The following is an 18,045-nucleotide window of genomic DNA, read 5'->3' on the forward strand; positions in this document are numbered from 1 at the left end:
CAGAACAACCAGCTTGACATCTGGGGAAAAAAAAATCTGGATTTCCACCTCACTCAAACAAAAATAAATTCTGGGTAGGCCAAAAAGAAATTATTTTCTGAGAAACCTGCATGTATATCTATGTGAATAATCTCATAAATATGAACAAACTCAGATATTTAAATTCCAGTATTTTTGGTACCTGGAAAAAAAAAACTAGAAATCACCTAAATGTTCATTAGCAGATGATTTCCATGAAACAGGATGTATGTATCCATGAAAACAAATATGAGAGATCTACATAGATAGCATCACCAACTCAATGGACATTAATCTGAGCAAATTCCTGGAGAAAGGAATGGCAACCCACTCCAGTATTCTTGCCGTGGAGTGAATTCCACGCACAGAGGAGTCTGGCTGGCTACACCCATGGGGTTGCAGAGAATCGACCATGACTTAGCTACTGAACAACAACAATGTGCACTGATAATGGAAAGATCTGGAAAATATATTGTCGAGTTGTTTTTTTTTTTTAATGCAGAACTATAGTATATTCCTACTGTGTGTGTGACTGTTTTTATGAATTGAATATTCACGTATGCTTAGTTACACATAGAAAACTTCCAGAAGGATAGACCTGGAAGAGTCAAGTTGTTACCTTAGGATCAACTGGGGTACTGAGGTGGGGAAAGTTACTCTTCATCAGTTGTTCCATTATGCTTTTATTTTTCAAGTTCAAAACTAGATAATAAAAATAAAGGAAAAGACATATTAAAGAGCTAATTATCAACTCAAGTTGTGTTCATTTAAAATGTAGGTGCCTATTTAAAATGCTTGGTACCATGCTAACTAGTAAATAAACACTAAACCTTATAATGTAAAATCTGGGCATTTTTTAACTCAAAAAGTGTCAGCTTATAAATTTAAAAAAAATACATGTGTAAATTGGCATTTGGCTTCTCCTTCTCTTTTATCCTTTGTTAATGCGATCTGTGAAAATGCTTACCTGTATATGATCATCTTTGTCTTAATTGTGACTGTCTTTATGGCAGACGTTAAACGTATACTTTTTCTAATAGAAAATTCAAGCTCTGGAAACATCACTCCGTGAAGCTAAAGAAAGTGCTGTGCATAAGGAGGGCAAGATTATGAAGATGCAGAAAGAACTTGAGATGACTAATGATGTAATAGCAAAACTTCAGCGGCAAGTTAATGAATCAAATGAACACCTTGAAAAAACAAAAGAAATGATCCAAGTGCTTCAGGTAATTTAACAATCTCATTTTACAAATATAAGAGTGGTTTTTTGTTTTTGTTTTTTTTTCTTTTACTGTTGAATTTGGCAGATGCTTTGGGACTCAGCTTTTACTTGAACTTTGTATTATCTATGCATATCTGAAGTTCAGGACTCAAAACTTTTAAAAAGCAAGTGAAAACTTTGAAATGTAGGAATATATTTTCATCCAAAATGATTTTTATCTTCCTAAAAAAATGTTTTTAAGAGACATATAAATATTATTCTTTATATAAATATAAAATATATTTTTATATATATTTTATATATTTATATATATATATATATTTATATAAAATATAAAATAAAGTATATTTTTTTATTTTTCATAAAAAAGCTTCAGATCCAAATAATATTCTTTATTAGATAAGTACATTTTAAAAGTCTCTTTTCTTCCACTTAATCCCTTGTTGTTGAGTCCCACCTGCTAGCCTGTCAGCTGACTCTGACCTGTATTTTAAGGAATGTCTATGAATGTTTTGACCCTGAGTGCCATTATACCGTCTGTGCCCTCGTTCGTTGTGTCTTTACCACTCCCTTTTGTTTTAGCCCCCAGCCACTTCTCATTCTTCTTTTACTTGAGTCCAATTCTAATAGGTATTTGTGTTATCTCTGCTCCAGTGTCTCTTCATTGGAGGTAAAATCGGGAACTAGTCAAGAATGTCTCTTCTTTCCATTATTTAATATTGTTCTAAAAATTCAGGCTCACTCAATGAGACATGAAACAGAGAGGCAAGAGAAAATAATCTTTTTTGTTTTGGTGACAAATGTTGGTATAGCTAAAACCAAGAAAATTCACTGCGAAGCTTTAGAATTTTGAGACTACTATTTTAATATTTCAAGTAATTTAATGACCACATTTTTATTCATTCAACAAATATTTGTTGGCTACCTGCTATGTGTTAGTCATTGTTCTAGATGCCACATGTACAGCGATGGGATAAAAAAGTTTCTCCCTTCCTTCAAGGAGTTTACATTATCATTCAGGAAATGAGAAAATAATGAAATATATATGCGTGTGTCAAATAGTGAAAAATGCAATGGAAAAAAATTAAGCCAGACAAGGTACGGGGATACTGAATAAAGTAGGAATGTAAGGGAAAGAGATGTGATTTTATAAAGGGTTACTGAGGAGGGCCACACTTTTAGAGTGATGTGAAGTGATGGGGTGAGCAGTGTGGTAGAAGGGCCTTCTAGGCAAAGGAAGTAGCAAACACGAAGGTCTCAACACAGAAACAGAAAGTCTAGACATGTTTAGGAAACCACAAGAAAGCCAGTGTCTTCCTGAACAGAGTGAACAAGAGGATAGAGGTGGGAAAGGAGGTGAAAAATAGCAGAGAGCCAAATCAAAAAGGGTCTTGCAGGCTCCTCTGGTTTTTATTCTAAGTGGGATGGAAAATCATCAGAGGATTTTAGCTAAAGGATATCATGGTCTTAGTTAATTTTTAAACAGTTGTCCTTTGAAGAGAGAATCCAGGAGAGTGTGTTAATGTGACACGCTAGCTGCTATAAAAAAAGGGAACCAAAAATGCAATGGCTCAAATAAGATGGAAGGTTATTTCTTCTCTAGCTCATGTAAAAGCCTGAGTTCCAAGTTGGTGGATGGACCATCTTTGACTATAAAATATCCTCAGCAGGGAATCCCCTGGTGGTCCAGTGATTAAGACTCTGTGCTTCCATGGCAAGGGGATGTGAGTTCGATCCCTGGTTGGGGAACTGAGATCCCGCACACCATGTAGTACAGCCAAAAATAAACAAAAAGTTTAAAAAAAAAACCCTCAACAATGCTGAGTAATACTTTGTGCCTTAAATTTGATTCGTTTGATATTTATATTGTTTTACTGACATCTTTTTCTTTCATTTTCCTGATTAACCTGTCTCTATCCATTTCATTTTGTTTTCCACCTCTGTTTCATTTGTTTAGGTAGATTGTTTTAAATTGGGAAAAAAAACTTGTTGAGAGAAACAAAATTATATGTTCTCTAAATACATATTCGCTTCCAATTACTTTACCTCAAATATCTATCTGTTATTCATTTCAAGGTTAAAATTTGTGCCTCCCCTGCTTTTCATATATTAAAAGATTGCTGTTTCCAAATGTATCTGCCAGATCAAGGCAGCTCTTCAAAATTTCTATACAATTATTATATTTTTCTGTTCTTTAAAACATTTAGGACAAAGCTGCTTTAGGAGCTAAACCTTATAAAGAAGAAATAGAAGATCTCAAAATGAAGCTGGTGAAAGTAGACCTAGAGAAGATGAAAAATGCAAAGGAGTTTGAAAAGGAGTATGTCTTTGCCTTAATCGAACATGCTTTTAAAAGCTTAAATCTCCTTTAACTATATAAATTTCTTTACATTAGTTGTTTTTAAAATATAAGAAATTATTATTATTTGCTTTTCTAAAAATAAATTTAACCACTCACGGATTTCAAATTTATTAAATTCTCATTACATATGTAAAGGTTTTAAAATAAGCACAATCCCGGTTGCTAACACTATGTCTTTTTTGGAGGGGGGGGGTGCTTTTTGCTCATTATGTATAAATAGCTTTAAAATACCCTTTTTATGCTTGAAAGTGAATGTTAAAAACCCTGTGGTGGGGAGTTCCCTGGCAGTCCAGTAGTTAGGACTTGGTACTTTCACCGCCACGGCCCCAGGTTCAGTCCCGGGCCAGGGAAGTAAGATTCAGCAAGCCACAAGATGTGGCCAAAAAAAAGACCTGTGGGTTCCAGTTTGCTAAGGTTTCTGTTGGTTTTTACTTATTTTATTTATTATTTCTGTCATGTTTTTGTGGAAAAGTTGTATTTCCTTTTAAATTATAATACCTAATACCCAAGTGAGTGAGTGAAGTTGCTCAGTCGTGTCCGACCCTTTGCAACCCCATGGACTGTAACCTACCAGGCTCCTCCATCCATGGGATTCTCCAGGCAAGAATACTGGAGTGGGTTGCCATTTCCTTCTCCAGGAAATACCCAAGAGCATATTCTTTTTTACTGATTTATTTATGTAGTACCATATACATGGGGCTTCCCTGGTAGCTCAGATGGTAAAAAGAATCTGCCTGCAATGTGGGAGACCTGGGTTCAATCCCTGGGTCAGGAAGATCCCCTAGAGAAGAGAACGGCAACCCACTCCAGTATTCTTGCCTAGAGAATTCCATGAATAGAAGAGCCTGATGGGCTACAGTCAATGGTATTGCAAAGAGTTGAACACAACTGAGTGACTAACACACACACACTCACACACACACACACCATATACATAATAGCATGCCTGAAGTTCTTTGTGATATAGAATAATGAAAAGACCATTAGTGTCAGGGAAACTAAGTTAGAAATATATTGCCTCTAATGAATATATCACCTTTAACAAGCTGTTTATCTCTCTGGGCTTCACATTCATAATCAATAAAAGGATTGGTTTATATTAAAGGATTTCTTATCCCTCCTGGCTCTTAACATTTTTAATTCTTCCTATAAATCTTTAATAAATATTTAATGATAATGTGTAATTTTGCTAAATACGTAGCACTTCAGATCTTCATTCGTTCTAACCAGCCTTCCAGTGATAAAAAGTTAAACATATCTGTTAAGATCTTCATCATAAAAAGCAATTTTACTTACAGAATAGAATCAGCAAATACTGTCAGCCTCTAAAAAAAGCAGAGTATTGTACAATTTATCTCTGCTGATTAATGCTTAAGCGAACAGTTCATAAAATGTCTCTACCAGGGAACAGTGAGCAGAATTTGACCTTTGATTATAACGCTTTGGACCAGACCTGCAGCTAGGGTTTGCTTTCCTGACTTTAGAATGGAAGCTGCTTTTTGCTTTCATGCTCTGGTGATTGTTACACCTTCTTGGTATTTACTTGTTTTATGGTGCCCCCAGGTATAACTTTACTCAATATACCTTTAATAGCTATTGAGCTTCCAGAAATTTAAATAGAATTGATTTCTCAGTGTTAAAAAAAGAAATCATTCCTGCAACCAGGCAAAATGCTTCCAATTTGATGATATAATAGCTGTGAAATGTGTGATACCAGGAAGGTATCATGAGGGGTTACCTACTGCTACCTATAAACATTATGTTGATATGATGTGTCTTCTTACTAGAAAATTCTTGACAGCAGTTGTGTTTATTCCTTCATTAAAAATCTGTTTCTGGGTTTTTACATATTTCTGTTGCTCTTAATAGAATTGCTTCAACAAAAGCCACTGTAGAATATCAAAAAGAAGTTATAAGGCTATTGAGAGAAAATCTTAGAAGAAATCAACAGGCCCAAGATACCTCAAGTAAGTGGAAAATGCTGATACTTCCTGATCTTTCCATTTTACTTCAGTACACTTGAACATTTTGAACAGTACTATTATAGGTAATGACGATCAAGAATAAACCTAAGTTAATCACTGATTTAGAAAAAACTTGTTTTTCAGATGAATTCATTGGGCTTATATTTATCCTGTGATATCTTCTTAGTTTCCTATAATCTTGACTGTTTCTCCATTATAGAGTCTTAGAAAATAGGAAATTTGCTTTTGCATTATCAAATCTTTACATATTAGTGAAGATATCTTCAGTACTATAAAAGAATAACTTAACTATCAGGGTATAAGTATACTTCCCAATAAAAATACAAGCACATATCTTAGATTGTAACCACATGCACAGTAAAAATATCCATTCATAGTAAAAATAAATATTATCCAACTTGTTCTTACTGGCAGGGTGTTTGAAATTTATCATAGGAACAGTCTTCAAGTCCAGTGATCAAATTTCTGTCTATATATCTCTCAGTTCAGTCGCTCAGTCATGTCTGACTCTTTGCAACCCCATGAATTGCAGCACACCAGGCCTCCCTGTCCATCACCAACTCCCAGAGTTCACTCAAACTCACATCCATCGAGTCGGATGTGATGCTATCCAGCCATCTCATCCCCTGTCGTCCCCTTCTCCTCCTGCCCCCAATCCCTCCCAGCATCAGAGTCTTTTCCAGTGAATCAACTCTTCGCATGAGGTGGCTGAAGTACTGGAGTTTCAGCTTTAGCATCATTCCTTCCAATGAACACCCAGGACTGATCTCCTTTAGGATGGACTGGTTGGATCTCCTTCTAGTCCAAGGGACTCTCAAGAGTCTTCTCCAACACCACAGTTCAAAAGCATCAATTCTTCGGCACTCAGCTTTCTTCACAGTCCAACTCTCACATCCATACATGACCACTGGAAAAACCATAGCCTTGACTAGACGGACCTTTGTTGGCAAAGTAATGTCTCTGCTTTGGAATATGCTATCTAGGTTGGTCATAACTTTCCTTCCAAGGATTAAGCATCTTTTAATATCATGGCTGCAGTCACCATCTGCAGTGATTTTGTAGCCCAAAAAAATAAAGTCTGACACTATCTCTCAAACTATACCTTTTTCTGTATTTCTGTTTCTTGTGTTTCATTTATAAAGAGAAAACACTAACCAATACTTAGATCAGCTTTGTAGAGTAGGACAAGCATTGAATTCACAGTGAAGGACAGGTCTCTGAATTGATTGCCCTCGTTTAACGCTGTGTGAAACCCTGAGGACAGCCCTGACTTAGCTTATGTGTGTAATTGTTTGAAGGATCACACTAAAAGTTGTATGTGCGAGCACGCTGAAAATTCTGAAGGTCTAGCAAATGTAGGATGATATTTGTGTGTATTATTGTCCACTCATTTAAAAAAAAAATCAGAGTACACTTCGCTGGTGATCTGGTGGTTGAAGAATCCACCTTGCAACGCAGGGAATGCAGGTTCAATCCCTGGTCAGGAAACTAAGAACCCACATGCCGCAGAACTACTAAGCCTGTGTGCCGTAAGTAGAGAGCCCGTGTGCCATAACTAGAGAGCCTGTGTGCCACAACAAAAGAACCCACATGCCTCAACTAAGACCTGACCAGCCAAGTAAAGAAAGAAAGAAAGAATCAGAGATAGTGTTAAGGTGATCACAGCTGCAACCTGAAAAACTTCAAGAAATAAAAATAGACCTGAGAGTTCTTGTTGTTACAGGAGGATCACTATAAGTACTCTTGATTTGTGACTTTCATGTTGTCCCTGATTTCAGAATCATTCAAAAGGAAATGGACATTGAGTATCTTTCCCCACACACACCTGTACCCTTCTGTAAGAAATTGCCAGTGACCCAGTGGATTAGTCTACGTCAGAAAGCACCTCACAGTTTCATGCAGTTTTATCTAAAATGCACAAAGCAGTTCCTTACATTTCTTCTGCACACATAGGGTAGAATCTTTAATAATGTATGCTTTAATATCAACTCAGGTTCATCTAGTGAACAGTATTGAGTACTAGAGGTTCACTGAGTGGTGGACACACACACACTGTAGGAGGAAGTCTGCCAGGTGGTTCCGCTGGTAATAGAAGACCAACAAGTGAGGGACGGCTCTGTCTGGGGAGGACCCTTACTACTGCAGCCACGGAAAACAATACTAACAGGGTTATGGTAGTGGGATTGATTGGTAGAAAGCAGCAGGAGGATTCTAGAGCTATGTGAAATTGATGGCCAAATAGGCATGTGAGGTAAGGGAGAAGGAAGTCAAGGTTGACTTCCAGATAGAGGGTAGTCGAGGTATTTTTATGACTTACTGCCCTTTGTTATGGTTTTAATTTTGAGCTATTCAAATTATCCCCCACCTGTCTGTGCTTTTGCATCCCACAGTACTATCAGAACATATTGATACTCAGCCTTCAAATAAACCCTTAACCTGTGGAGGTGGCAGCGGCATTGTACAAAGCACGAAAGCTCTTATCCTGAAAAGTGAATATATACGGCTGGAAAAGGAGGTTTCTAAGTTAAAGCAGCAAAATGAACAGCTCATAAAGCAAAAGAACGAACTGTCAAGGTAAGATGGCCTTATATGATACAGAAATTACGTCTGTTACATGTTGGGGAGAATGGTGTAAACACATAAGTTTTGTCTTTTTAGTTTGTTTTCTTTTAGAGGGGGGGACTTTTTCCCAACTAAATATTTTTTTGCATTTGATAATCCTTGACACAATATGGAGAAAGTAACTTTTAAAGTTCATGTGTCTTTTCTAAAAGGAATAGGAATACACTAGCACCATTCCATCTGTTTGCCATGTATCAACTGACCTACATTTAACTAAGCCAAGAACCAGGAAGTAAAAAAAGATCTTTGAGGGGCAGCTCATATATACCACAAGTCCATATACCCAAGTCAGTGGGCCCTACTCAAGGAAGAGCCCCTTAGGTCCCTTACTGTAGCTGCTTAGTTTTACTTGTAAACGTATCTAACAAATTTAATTATTTGGCTTCTACCCAAGAATAGAATCTTGTACTAACCTCTACCAGTGATACAATAGAGGAAAAATAGGCATTAAACTAAGTAAAGTCCACAACTAACTAATTCTTTGTAGTGAGTGCTGTCAAGCAAACAGCAACATCAAAAAGTAGGACATGAGGAAAGAGTATATAACAGAGAGATCAAGTCTTGGTGTGGGGAGTGGTGTTGATCAAGAGATTAATCTTTAAGATTCAGTGTGAAAACTGAATAGAAGTTAGGCCAGATGAAAGGAGAGGCAGGTAAGCTCTCTAGGCTGAGGGAATGGCATGTGCACATGCTCTGAGTCAGAAACAGTGACCTGCTGGTGGAGCTGAAAGACATCCAGTGTAGCAAGGGCAGAGATGGAGACAGTGAGGCGTGAGATGAAACACCAGAGGGAACTGGTCCGGATAGCACAGGCCCCCAGAGGTCACTGGGAGGACGTTTGGAGGGGATCTGAAATGTAATGGAAGGATTGCCTCCACTGGAGGAGACCTTGACCTTCCGAGATCAGACAGGATCTCAGTATAGGAGGCCCCAACTTAGGAATTGGTTTATTGTTGCCCAAGCAAAAGATAGTTTTGGCATGGACTGGAATAGTGCCAGTGCAGATAAAAATAAGGAGATGAATTTGAGGAATAAGTATGAGGAAGACGGGGCCCTAGGATTGTTGCCCAGGTTTCTCTCTGGAGGAACCAGAGCAATGTGGTAGCATTTCCTCTATGAAGCAAGAATATAATGAATCCAGGAAAGCACCACGAATTATTTCTCTTAAAATAACAGATACATTAGAGTCATCTATCCCAGAGACTAATTTATCAAATTATGGCCACAAAATACACTAGATCATATCATTGATTCATTTAAAAATCTGATATCATTTCTTTTCAAACCCCCATGATTATGGAGATTTACTACAATTACTCAGTTTATACTGACCTCATTTCATTTTCTGAACTGTCAAAACAGTCCAAACAGGAAGCATTAGGTTGAAACAAGAATGTAAATATGATAAAATGCTAAATGTTATGTTATGTATATTGTAACACACACCACAATTTAAAAACTTTTTTTTTAAAGTGTGAATACATTGCAGGAATTGCAGTCTGTGGTCTCCTTTTTTCTCCTACTCCCCCTCGCCCACCACCACCACATTTAAGCTATTATCATCATCTTTCCAGTGAGGTCAAGACATGGAAGGAGAGAACGCTTAAAAGAGAGGTTCACAAAGAAGTAACTTGTGAGAATTCTCCAAAGTCTCCTAAAGTGACTGGGACACCCTCTAAAAAGAGACACCATATGTCTTCTCAATGCAAGGAACGGAATGTCCAAGATCCTGTGCCGAAGGAGTCGCCGAAATCTTGGTTTTTTGATAACCGATCAAAGTCTTTACCAGTACCTCCTCCAGTTCGCTATTTTGATAACTCAGGTTTAGGCCTTTGTCCAGGTAGGTAAATACACTGGTTACTCAGAAATGGGGGGATAACAGTGGGAACTTCTCTTTACCACGTGACGCCACAGGCAAGTACCGACAGGAGAGGATAGAGTTGACCAAGCTCACAGGGCAGAGACTTCATTGCTTTCTGGGGGGGACCGAGTTTCTCTGAAGCACAGTCACTTTTTACCCTGAGTGAAGTCTGTGTGTTAAACCGTCAACTTTTCCCTGAAATGGACAAGCAACATTCCCAAGGACATAAAGATGCTACCCTATTCACAAAACTACTTTTACTGAAAAAGACTTTCTTATGAATTCAGTGGGCCAGTATTTCCAGTAGGATTATATATTCATTTTACACAAGCCAGATCATAGACTTGTATCATTTACTGATTCATTCAGTCAATTCTTTAATATCAGAATTCTTTAATATCAACTCTGTGATACATATTATACACTAATGGTGAAGTAACAAGCAAAACTAGATGCAGTTCCTGTCCTTCTAGAGCTTACAGTGTACTAGGTATAGACAGCAATCAGGTAGTCAAAGGGAAAATTCTAGAGTGCAAACGGCTCTGAGGCTTAGAGTAGGTTTTTGTTTTAGGAATATTACGGAAGTCTTCCTTGAAGAGGGGAACTGAGATCTAACAGGTTAACGGGAGCTAGCTGAGCAGAGAGAGGAGGGCAGAGCATTTACAAACAGAACATTGACAGCCCCAGCCAGAGTAGGAGGGACCACGGTCGGGGGAGGGCTGAAAGAGCATGATGTGGCCAGGGCGCAAGGAAAGCAGGCTTCTGTGGATGGAGTCAGTGAACCAAAGAAGAGAGGCAAGAGCCAGACCTGCAGGACTCTGTAAAGAGTGTAGAGAATTTAAACTTGACCCTGAGAGTAGATGGAAGAAGCCTTCGGATTTCAAACAAGAGCAGAGGAGCGTGATGGCGCGTACATTTTGAACACATTGCCTCAGCTGTAGGGTAACCCACAAATCATGGGAGCAAGAGTTTAACAGGTGCCTGGGCAAGGGGACAGCGTGAACTTGGGCAGGCACAATAGAGTCGAGGAGATGTGACAGATGGGAGAGATCTGGAGGTAGAATCAGCAGGCTCAGTGCCTGATTGGATGGAGTGGGTGTCGGGCATCAGGCTCACCCCCAGCTATGCGGAGGCACTGTCCACAGAGATGGGGAACGTGCCGGGAGAAGCTCTGTAATATGCTGTGTCTTAGCCTTTCTCACCACATGCCCAGGAGTGCATGGCCAGAGCCCTTTGTGACAGTGTCTCCACCTGTCAGAAATACCCTATTATGCATTTGTAGAAACCTAAAACAAAACAAGCTTCATCAAAAGAGGCAGCTGCCAGATACGTAAAGCTCTGAGCAAAGGTTGCCAGGGTGTATGAGAGCTCTGAAAAGTCAAAGTTTTTGTCACTCAGTGGTGTCTGACTCTTTGGGACCCCATGGAGTATCTCTCCAGGCTCCTCTGTCCATGGAATTCTCCAGGCAAGAAAATGGGAACTGTGACAAAGAAGGAATCAGTTCATTCTCATCAACTGCACATCAAATTGAATCAAGTCAGCACCTTGACAGTGCTCTTAGGGAGATAGTATAGAACAAAGCAATTTGGGGAAAAAACTGAAACTCTTCATTCAGCTCTTTGAATAGTATTTAACAAACACTTAAGGACCTTCCACTAGTTAACACTTCCATAGAGCTTTTGGTGTGTACACACACACACACACACACATACCATTTTAGAAGAGTCTTTGGAAAAACTGATACGTTTTCTAATCATGTTTTGATTTTATCTGACAGTGCCAAAGGCACAAGCATAATATGAACTAATCCAACTGCAAATAAAAATGCTTAAGTCTTTTTATCAATACATGGATCTTTCCGGTATGATTTTTAAGTGAAATAAAAGGCCGGGGGGGATACATAAATCAAAAATTCACCAATTCAGAATTAAAGGACATAATCCTTGAATTAGTATTAATAAAATATCAACCTAAAAAGTTAATGTCAGTTTTTAATTTTAATTATAAAAGGAAATTTTCATTATCTCAAGATCAGCTATCCTAGATTTATGCATATATAATTTTAAAACAGTTATTACTTATAAGTAAATAGATGCAGTTAAAGTGCCTTTTTAAAGCTTCAAAGAAAGCTTTCCAATGATGGCTAAGTATCCTCTAAAATGCATAGTAGTGTATAACACACTAGTTTTTCCCTGAAAATAGGACAAAAGAAAACCAAACTCAGCTAATCTGTTTGATTCACTTTGCTTCTCAGACTGATGGATTCCAACCAAAAATTTATTACTTCTAGGTTTTATGTACAATATGGTTTTTCTAACCATTCATTTTATAGGAAAATGGGGAATAAACATCTTCAACTCTGATGAAGTGAAGCGTACCTTTTTAACAAGGAAATTAACAACTGTGTCAAAGCGCCATGTTTTATTCTTCACATGTCTCTACTGTCACAACATCCTTTCCACTTTAGTTATATTTGGGTTTTGTCTATGTTTTCACTAAGATTACTTTTGTTGTTGATATTTTTTTTTTTCCTCCTCAGAAGAACAAACTGCTGAAGTGGAGACCGAGGATCCCCAGCCAGGTCCTTGGCAAATGTCGTCAGGAAAAGATGTGCCAGAGTGCAAGACTCAGTAGACTCCGCTCTGCCACTTTCCTGGAGGCCCAGCATTCCATGTTTGGAAGTGTCTGTGTTTATTTCTTTATGTGTCTATCCCTGGCAGTCCTGTCTCAATCCAACTTCATTTCAGTTCCCACTTTGCCACTAGGATTGGAAGATGAAGGAATGGGATGCATTCCCATAATCTAGAATGGTGATAGCAATATACCTTCTTCTTAAACGTGGTAATCCTTTAGAAGTTGAAAAGTTTTATTTATTTATAGGTTTTATAAAGAATAAAGTTATTGAAGGAAATTTCCAATCTTTCCATGTATACATAAAATGTATATATTTTTATTAATATAAAGTTATCCACGTATGACTTAGAGAATTCCAAAGCGTAAGTCATAAGTTAATATAAAGTATCATTTGATTAACAAAATTACAGACTCTTCTTTTAGTGTCTTGAACATTCAGTAAATGTTTGAGTACTTGTTCCAGATCACAGCACCATGTAATTTAACTGATGGTTTCTTGGGGGGATACTCAGAGTGTATCTGGCCCTCCTCTCTTCTTCTGTGTTGACTTTCAGAATTTTCCTGTAAAAATATACATATGCATTCCATATTTCGGCTGTTAAGGGATAGCAAGTGATACAGCCTCTGCATTTTCTAGTTTTAATCTTCCTTTTGCTGAAACAGCTATGGAAGTTGTTTCTCACTTTCCAGTTACAACCCACCCCACTCTCTGTGCAAGCACTCTAAATTGGTTTGTTATTAGACTTTGTAGTCGGTTGCACTTCATTAGCAACTGGAAAAAAACCACACCAATTTATTGTGTCCTTTAATTTTAGACATGAGGAAACAGCGCCAGAGTTTCTATCAAGGTAGAGTTTTCTAAATCTAAGGTGCTCACAGATACACAAGGCATCTGGACTTCATGCAGTCTGTAAATATTAACTTGTGTGTGTGGATCCATTTTCCTAGGATACTAAGGTCCATACTGTCTCTTGTCATATCCCCAGAGGGGTCTCTGACCTATAAGAGGTTGTTATGAACTATGATTTTAGAAAGTATCTGATACTTTATATCACACGATTTTGAAAAACCACACAAAACAGCAAGACGCATTTAGAACAGTTAGTGATTTCAAGGCATTCTTGGCTCTTTGGTAAGACTATTTATTCAGAGAAAGAGATTATGAATTGCATCATAGTCATCATTCTAAAGTCTGTGGATAGGATATTTTCCCTTATCTTAACACTGTCATAGGAATTCACTAACGCTAAGGGGAAAGTGTCCCCTCCTATAATCCTCTCACCTGGACCTGTTTCTCCTTTCCACCGTTACCCAAACAAGACACTGTAACAGCACTGCGGGTTTGATTCTTTACAATGTCCGCTTCCCCCAAAGTATTGATAATGGTAGGTAAATTCACCTGAATAATAAAACTGCTCTGTGTATGCTCACACAATTGTGTCCAACTCTGTGACCCCACAGACTATAGCCCGCCAGGCTCCTCTGTCCATGGGGTTTCCCAGGCAAGAATACTGGAGTGAGTCGGCATTCCTTTCCCCAGGGAAACTAAAGGCCATTAACAGTAAAATCAGTCATCGGGTTTCCAGTCTAACAGAATGCTGCTTAAGTCTCTGAATTTGGATGTTCAGTTCCTTCCTCAGATTTGGGAAGTTTGGGGGCCATTATTTCTTCAAATCAACTTTTTGTCCCTGTCTCTCCTCTCGAAGTACCACCATATGTTGGTCCACTAAGTACCTTAGGCTCTCTACACTTTTCTTTTTTCCTTTAGGCTTCTCTGACCGGGTAACTTCAAATGACCAGTTTGTTGATTTTTCTGCTTGATCAAGTCTGCTGTTCAACCCCTCTAGTGAATTTTTCAATTTGATTATTATTCAGCACCAGAATTTGTTTGGTTCTTCTTCATAGTTTCTATTTACTAGTTAATATTTTCATGCTGTTCATGCATTATTTTCCAAAATTCATTTAGTTGTCTGCATTGTCTTGAGATCATTGAGCTTCTGTTATTTTTAATTCTTTGATAGGTGATTCTTAGATCACCATTTTTTTGAGTTTCGGGAGATTTATCTTGTTTCTTTCGATAGTCCATGTTTGTGTGGCTTCTGACGTTTTGCTGGGTTTTATGCATTTGAAAAAAAGCAGCCACCTCTTCTAGTCTCATACAGGGAAACACCTTCATCAGTCAGCTCGTTTATAGATTCTGGGGAGCCTCTGAAACCTTTGGAGGGTATGCCCTTCCCTGGGCTTGCAAATGAGAGGGTTGCCAAATTCTTTTTCAGGCGCTCATGATCTCTCCCTCTGGTGTCTGTCTGCAGTACTGCAGGCTCTTTGGTGCTGCAGCAGCAAGTCACACCACGGTCCTTTTTTCTCATCAGCCCCCACGCATCCAAAGTGTATCAGCTTCCCCGTCAGCACCCCAAGTCAGGCGAAACACAAACCAGTCTCTTGTGCAGCCATTCAGAAAGCTGGAACACCAGACACTCACTCTTCTCCTCCCTCCCAAAAATGAAGCCTCCAGGGGGTACGTGGGCCTCACTGCAAGAGCCACACCAGGCTCTGCAGGTTCTCTGGTGCCAAGCCATGCCAGTTCCATCAAGACTCCGAGTCAGGGGAGAGTAACCAGTCACTCAGGCACCCCTCAAAAAGCTGGAACTTCCGGTGAACCTTCCACTCTCCTCTTGCCCCTACTCCCCATGATGGGGAAACTGAGCCAGGGGCTAAGCTGTGCTAGCCCAGGGAGGGGTGGCTGCAGGTGAAGTGAAACAGCTCTCCTCACCTGCTTCAGTGTGGCCATTCCCAGCTTTGCCCTGACCTAGGGTACTGCCACCAGGGAAGCCCTTCTTAACTGGCTTCTAAAGTTTTCACAAAAGTATTTTGGCCCATATATTGTTGTTAAGTTGGTGTCTGTCAGGGAAAGAGCTTCTGTCCCTCCATCTCTCTGACATCTCACTTGGTATGTTGTTTACCTCTAATGATAACGAATTTCAATATTGTGAATGACTGCAAAGGAACGATTATGAAAATCAGCAATGGAAACTCGCGAGAATGTTAAAAAACAATACTATGGTCAGACAATACTAAAATGATCTGAAAAGCAAAATTAGGAACAAAGAAGACAAAATATTATTCATAGGAGACATGCTCTCGAGCCTCACAATTATTACCGAGACCTTACCGTTCATATTCAGCAAATATTAAACAACCATCAACTACGTGCTCATCATCGGTCTAGGCACCAAAATGTACCTCCTTTGTGGAACTCATCGTATTTGGAAAACAACGCATATAGTTTTAATATGAACTGATCACAATGTAAAGGTGGAAAAGTTACAGTCCCTAGCTTTGGAGAAATTTAGTCCACTGACAATACAAATGGTTAAGCAGATATTTGCATCACCATGAGACAGGCGGTCATAAAGCAACCACTACTGTTGAAGATCAGGGGATGAAGGAAGGTTCAAGAAAGCTGCCTCAAGAAAAAGTATCAGAGTTGGCCTTGATTAGAGAACTCTCATGTTCATAAAATGTGTATTCCAAAATCTGCAAAAGTCAAAGAAAAGGGATTGTTATTAAAGCAAGGAGCACAGCTGGATAATGGTTTCAGATCATTAGACTCAACAGTATAAACTATAGTAAGGCAATGAGGTTCTGTTACCAAAAACTAGGCCAGGGTGTTTTGGGTGTTGGTGCCTTTTTTTTTTTTTTTCCCTAAGGACAATATTTTCTATCCATTATAATTGAATTTTTAATAATATTTATTAAGTACAAAAACACTCTTTTATCAAGTACTCCAATACTTCAGCCACCTGATGGGAAGAGCCGACTCATCGGAAAAGACCCTATTGCTGAGAAAGATTGAAGGCAGGAGGAAAAGGGCATGACAGAGAATGAGACGGTTGGACCGCATCACCAAATCAATGGACATGAGTTGAGCAAACTCCGGGAATTGGTGATGGGCAGGGAAGCCTGGCATGCTGCAGTCCGTGAGGTCACAGGGTCGGACACAATAACTGAATAACAACAAAGTACAAAAATAGCATATTCTACTGATGGCTTCACACGCCAAGTCCTTCCTCCTCGTGACATCGCTGAGGCAAGTGCTGTGATCATTCACAGACGAGAAAACAGATTTGTAGAGTTAAGTGACTGACTTAGCTAGTGAGGGAAAGATGTGGGACGTACCTTCATCCTTCTGACTTCACAGTCTTTGTTCTGAGCCACTGTGATTACTATAAACACACATTCACTCCAAGAGCAAAAAGCATGATCTAAAGAAGTTTATTTTCTCACATAAGAAGTTCAGAGAGCTGATTTTCAACAGTTATGGTTACTATAGGACAGCCTGTCACATGGTAATGCTGTCAACTTAAGGCTGTCTTAAAGGAACCAAGGCCCTTCTCTCACTCACCCTGCTGTCTTTAACGTATGCTTCTGACCTCACACCAAGTCACAACATGGTTGCCATGTCCCTAGGCATCACAACTGCATTCCAGGAGAAAAGGGCAAAAGTCAAAAGCTTTTTCAGAGAGTCCTCAGGGTTCTATCCAAGAAGGAAGATCTTGGAGATTTCAGCTTACATTTATTTCATTGAGCAGCTCTAGAAGCAAAGACGGCTGGGAATTTGCGAGTTGTTTTCCAGCTTTTATAAAGCAAAAGGCAGGGGAAAGTGAGTTACGTGGGTATTAAGAGACCCCTACTTAAATAGCACATGCACAAACTAGCCTAAACAGTCTCTAGGCTCAGTTACATGCCTGTTAAGTATGAGTTAGTAAGCCTTGTAGAGAGGGCTCACATGATCTAGTAAATCTTTTTCCATTTGATATTTCCATTCTCTTTAACCAAACTTGATTTTTGGCTCTTACCCAGCATACACTTCGAAGTTCCCCGACTCAGCCCCCGCAGTGCACTCAAGATGACTGCGTTCTGCCACTACGTTTGTAATGAGTGTTAGAATAGATTGCGTGTGACAAAATAACCACACCCATACCTTAAAAGCACGAGAGAATTTCCCCGCCTCAAAACAATCTAGGTCAGGGTGCAAGAAGGAAGGCTCCAGGATCTTCAATGACCTGGTTTCCTTCTATTTTGTTGCTTTCATATGCAACTCCTGGCTCATTCTCTCTCGAGTGCCCCCAGAGCAGCACATAGTAAGTGCAAATAAAAGAGCAGGACTTCTGTAAAATTCGTGAAGGAAGTGATTTCCACATTCTAAGACACCAGATGGTTGGATGGCATCACCGACTGGATGGACATGAGCTCCGGGAGCTGGTGGTGCACAGGGAAGCCTGGCGTGCTGCAATCCATGCGGTCTCAAAGAGTCGGACACGACTGAGCGACTGAACTG

At 39.1% G+C, this 18,045-nt stretch overlaps 1 protein-coding gene across 5 annotated transcripts in view; it reads left to right on the top strand.

Moving 5' to 3' along the window:
* Nucleotides 1-12,981, top strand: part of CENPE (centromere protein E) — an 81,264-nt gene extending 68,283 nt beyond the window's left edge. For all 5 annotated transcript variants that reach the window (XM_019962361.2, XM_070791129.1, XM_070791128.1 and 2 more), the window contains 6 exons: nucleotides 1,059-1,244; nucleotides 3,448-3,560; nucleotides 5,472-5,569; nucleotides 7,978-8,161; nucleotides 9,784-10,049; nucleotides 12,610-12,981. In XM_019962361.2, the coding sequence (XP_019817920.2) occupies nucleotides 1,059-1,244; nucleotides 3,448-3,560; nucleotides 5,472-5,569; nucleotides 7,978-8,161; nucleotides 9,784-10,049; nucleotides 12,610-12,704 (942 nt within the window). In that variant the 3' untranslated portion in view covers nucleotides 12,705-12,981. The remainder of the gene's footprint in view (nucleotides 1-1,058; nucleotides 1,245-3,447; nucleotides 3,561-5,471; nucleotides 5,570-7,977; nucleotides 8,162-9,783; nucleotides 10,050-12,609) is intronic.
* The last annotated feature ends 5,064 nt before the right edge of the window (nucleotides 12,982-18,045 follow it).

The sequence above is a fragment of the Bos indicus genome, chromosome 6 (genome assembly GCF_029378745.1).
Source record: "Bos indicus isolate NIAB-ARS_2022 breed Sahiwal x Tharparkar chromosome 6, NIAB-ARS_B.indTharparkar_mat_pri_1.0, whole genome shotgun sequence".
Taxonomy (NCBI): domain Eukaryota; kingdom Metazoa; phylum Chordata; class Mammalia; order Artiodactyla; family Bovidae; genus Bos; species Bos indicus.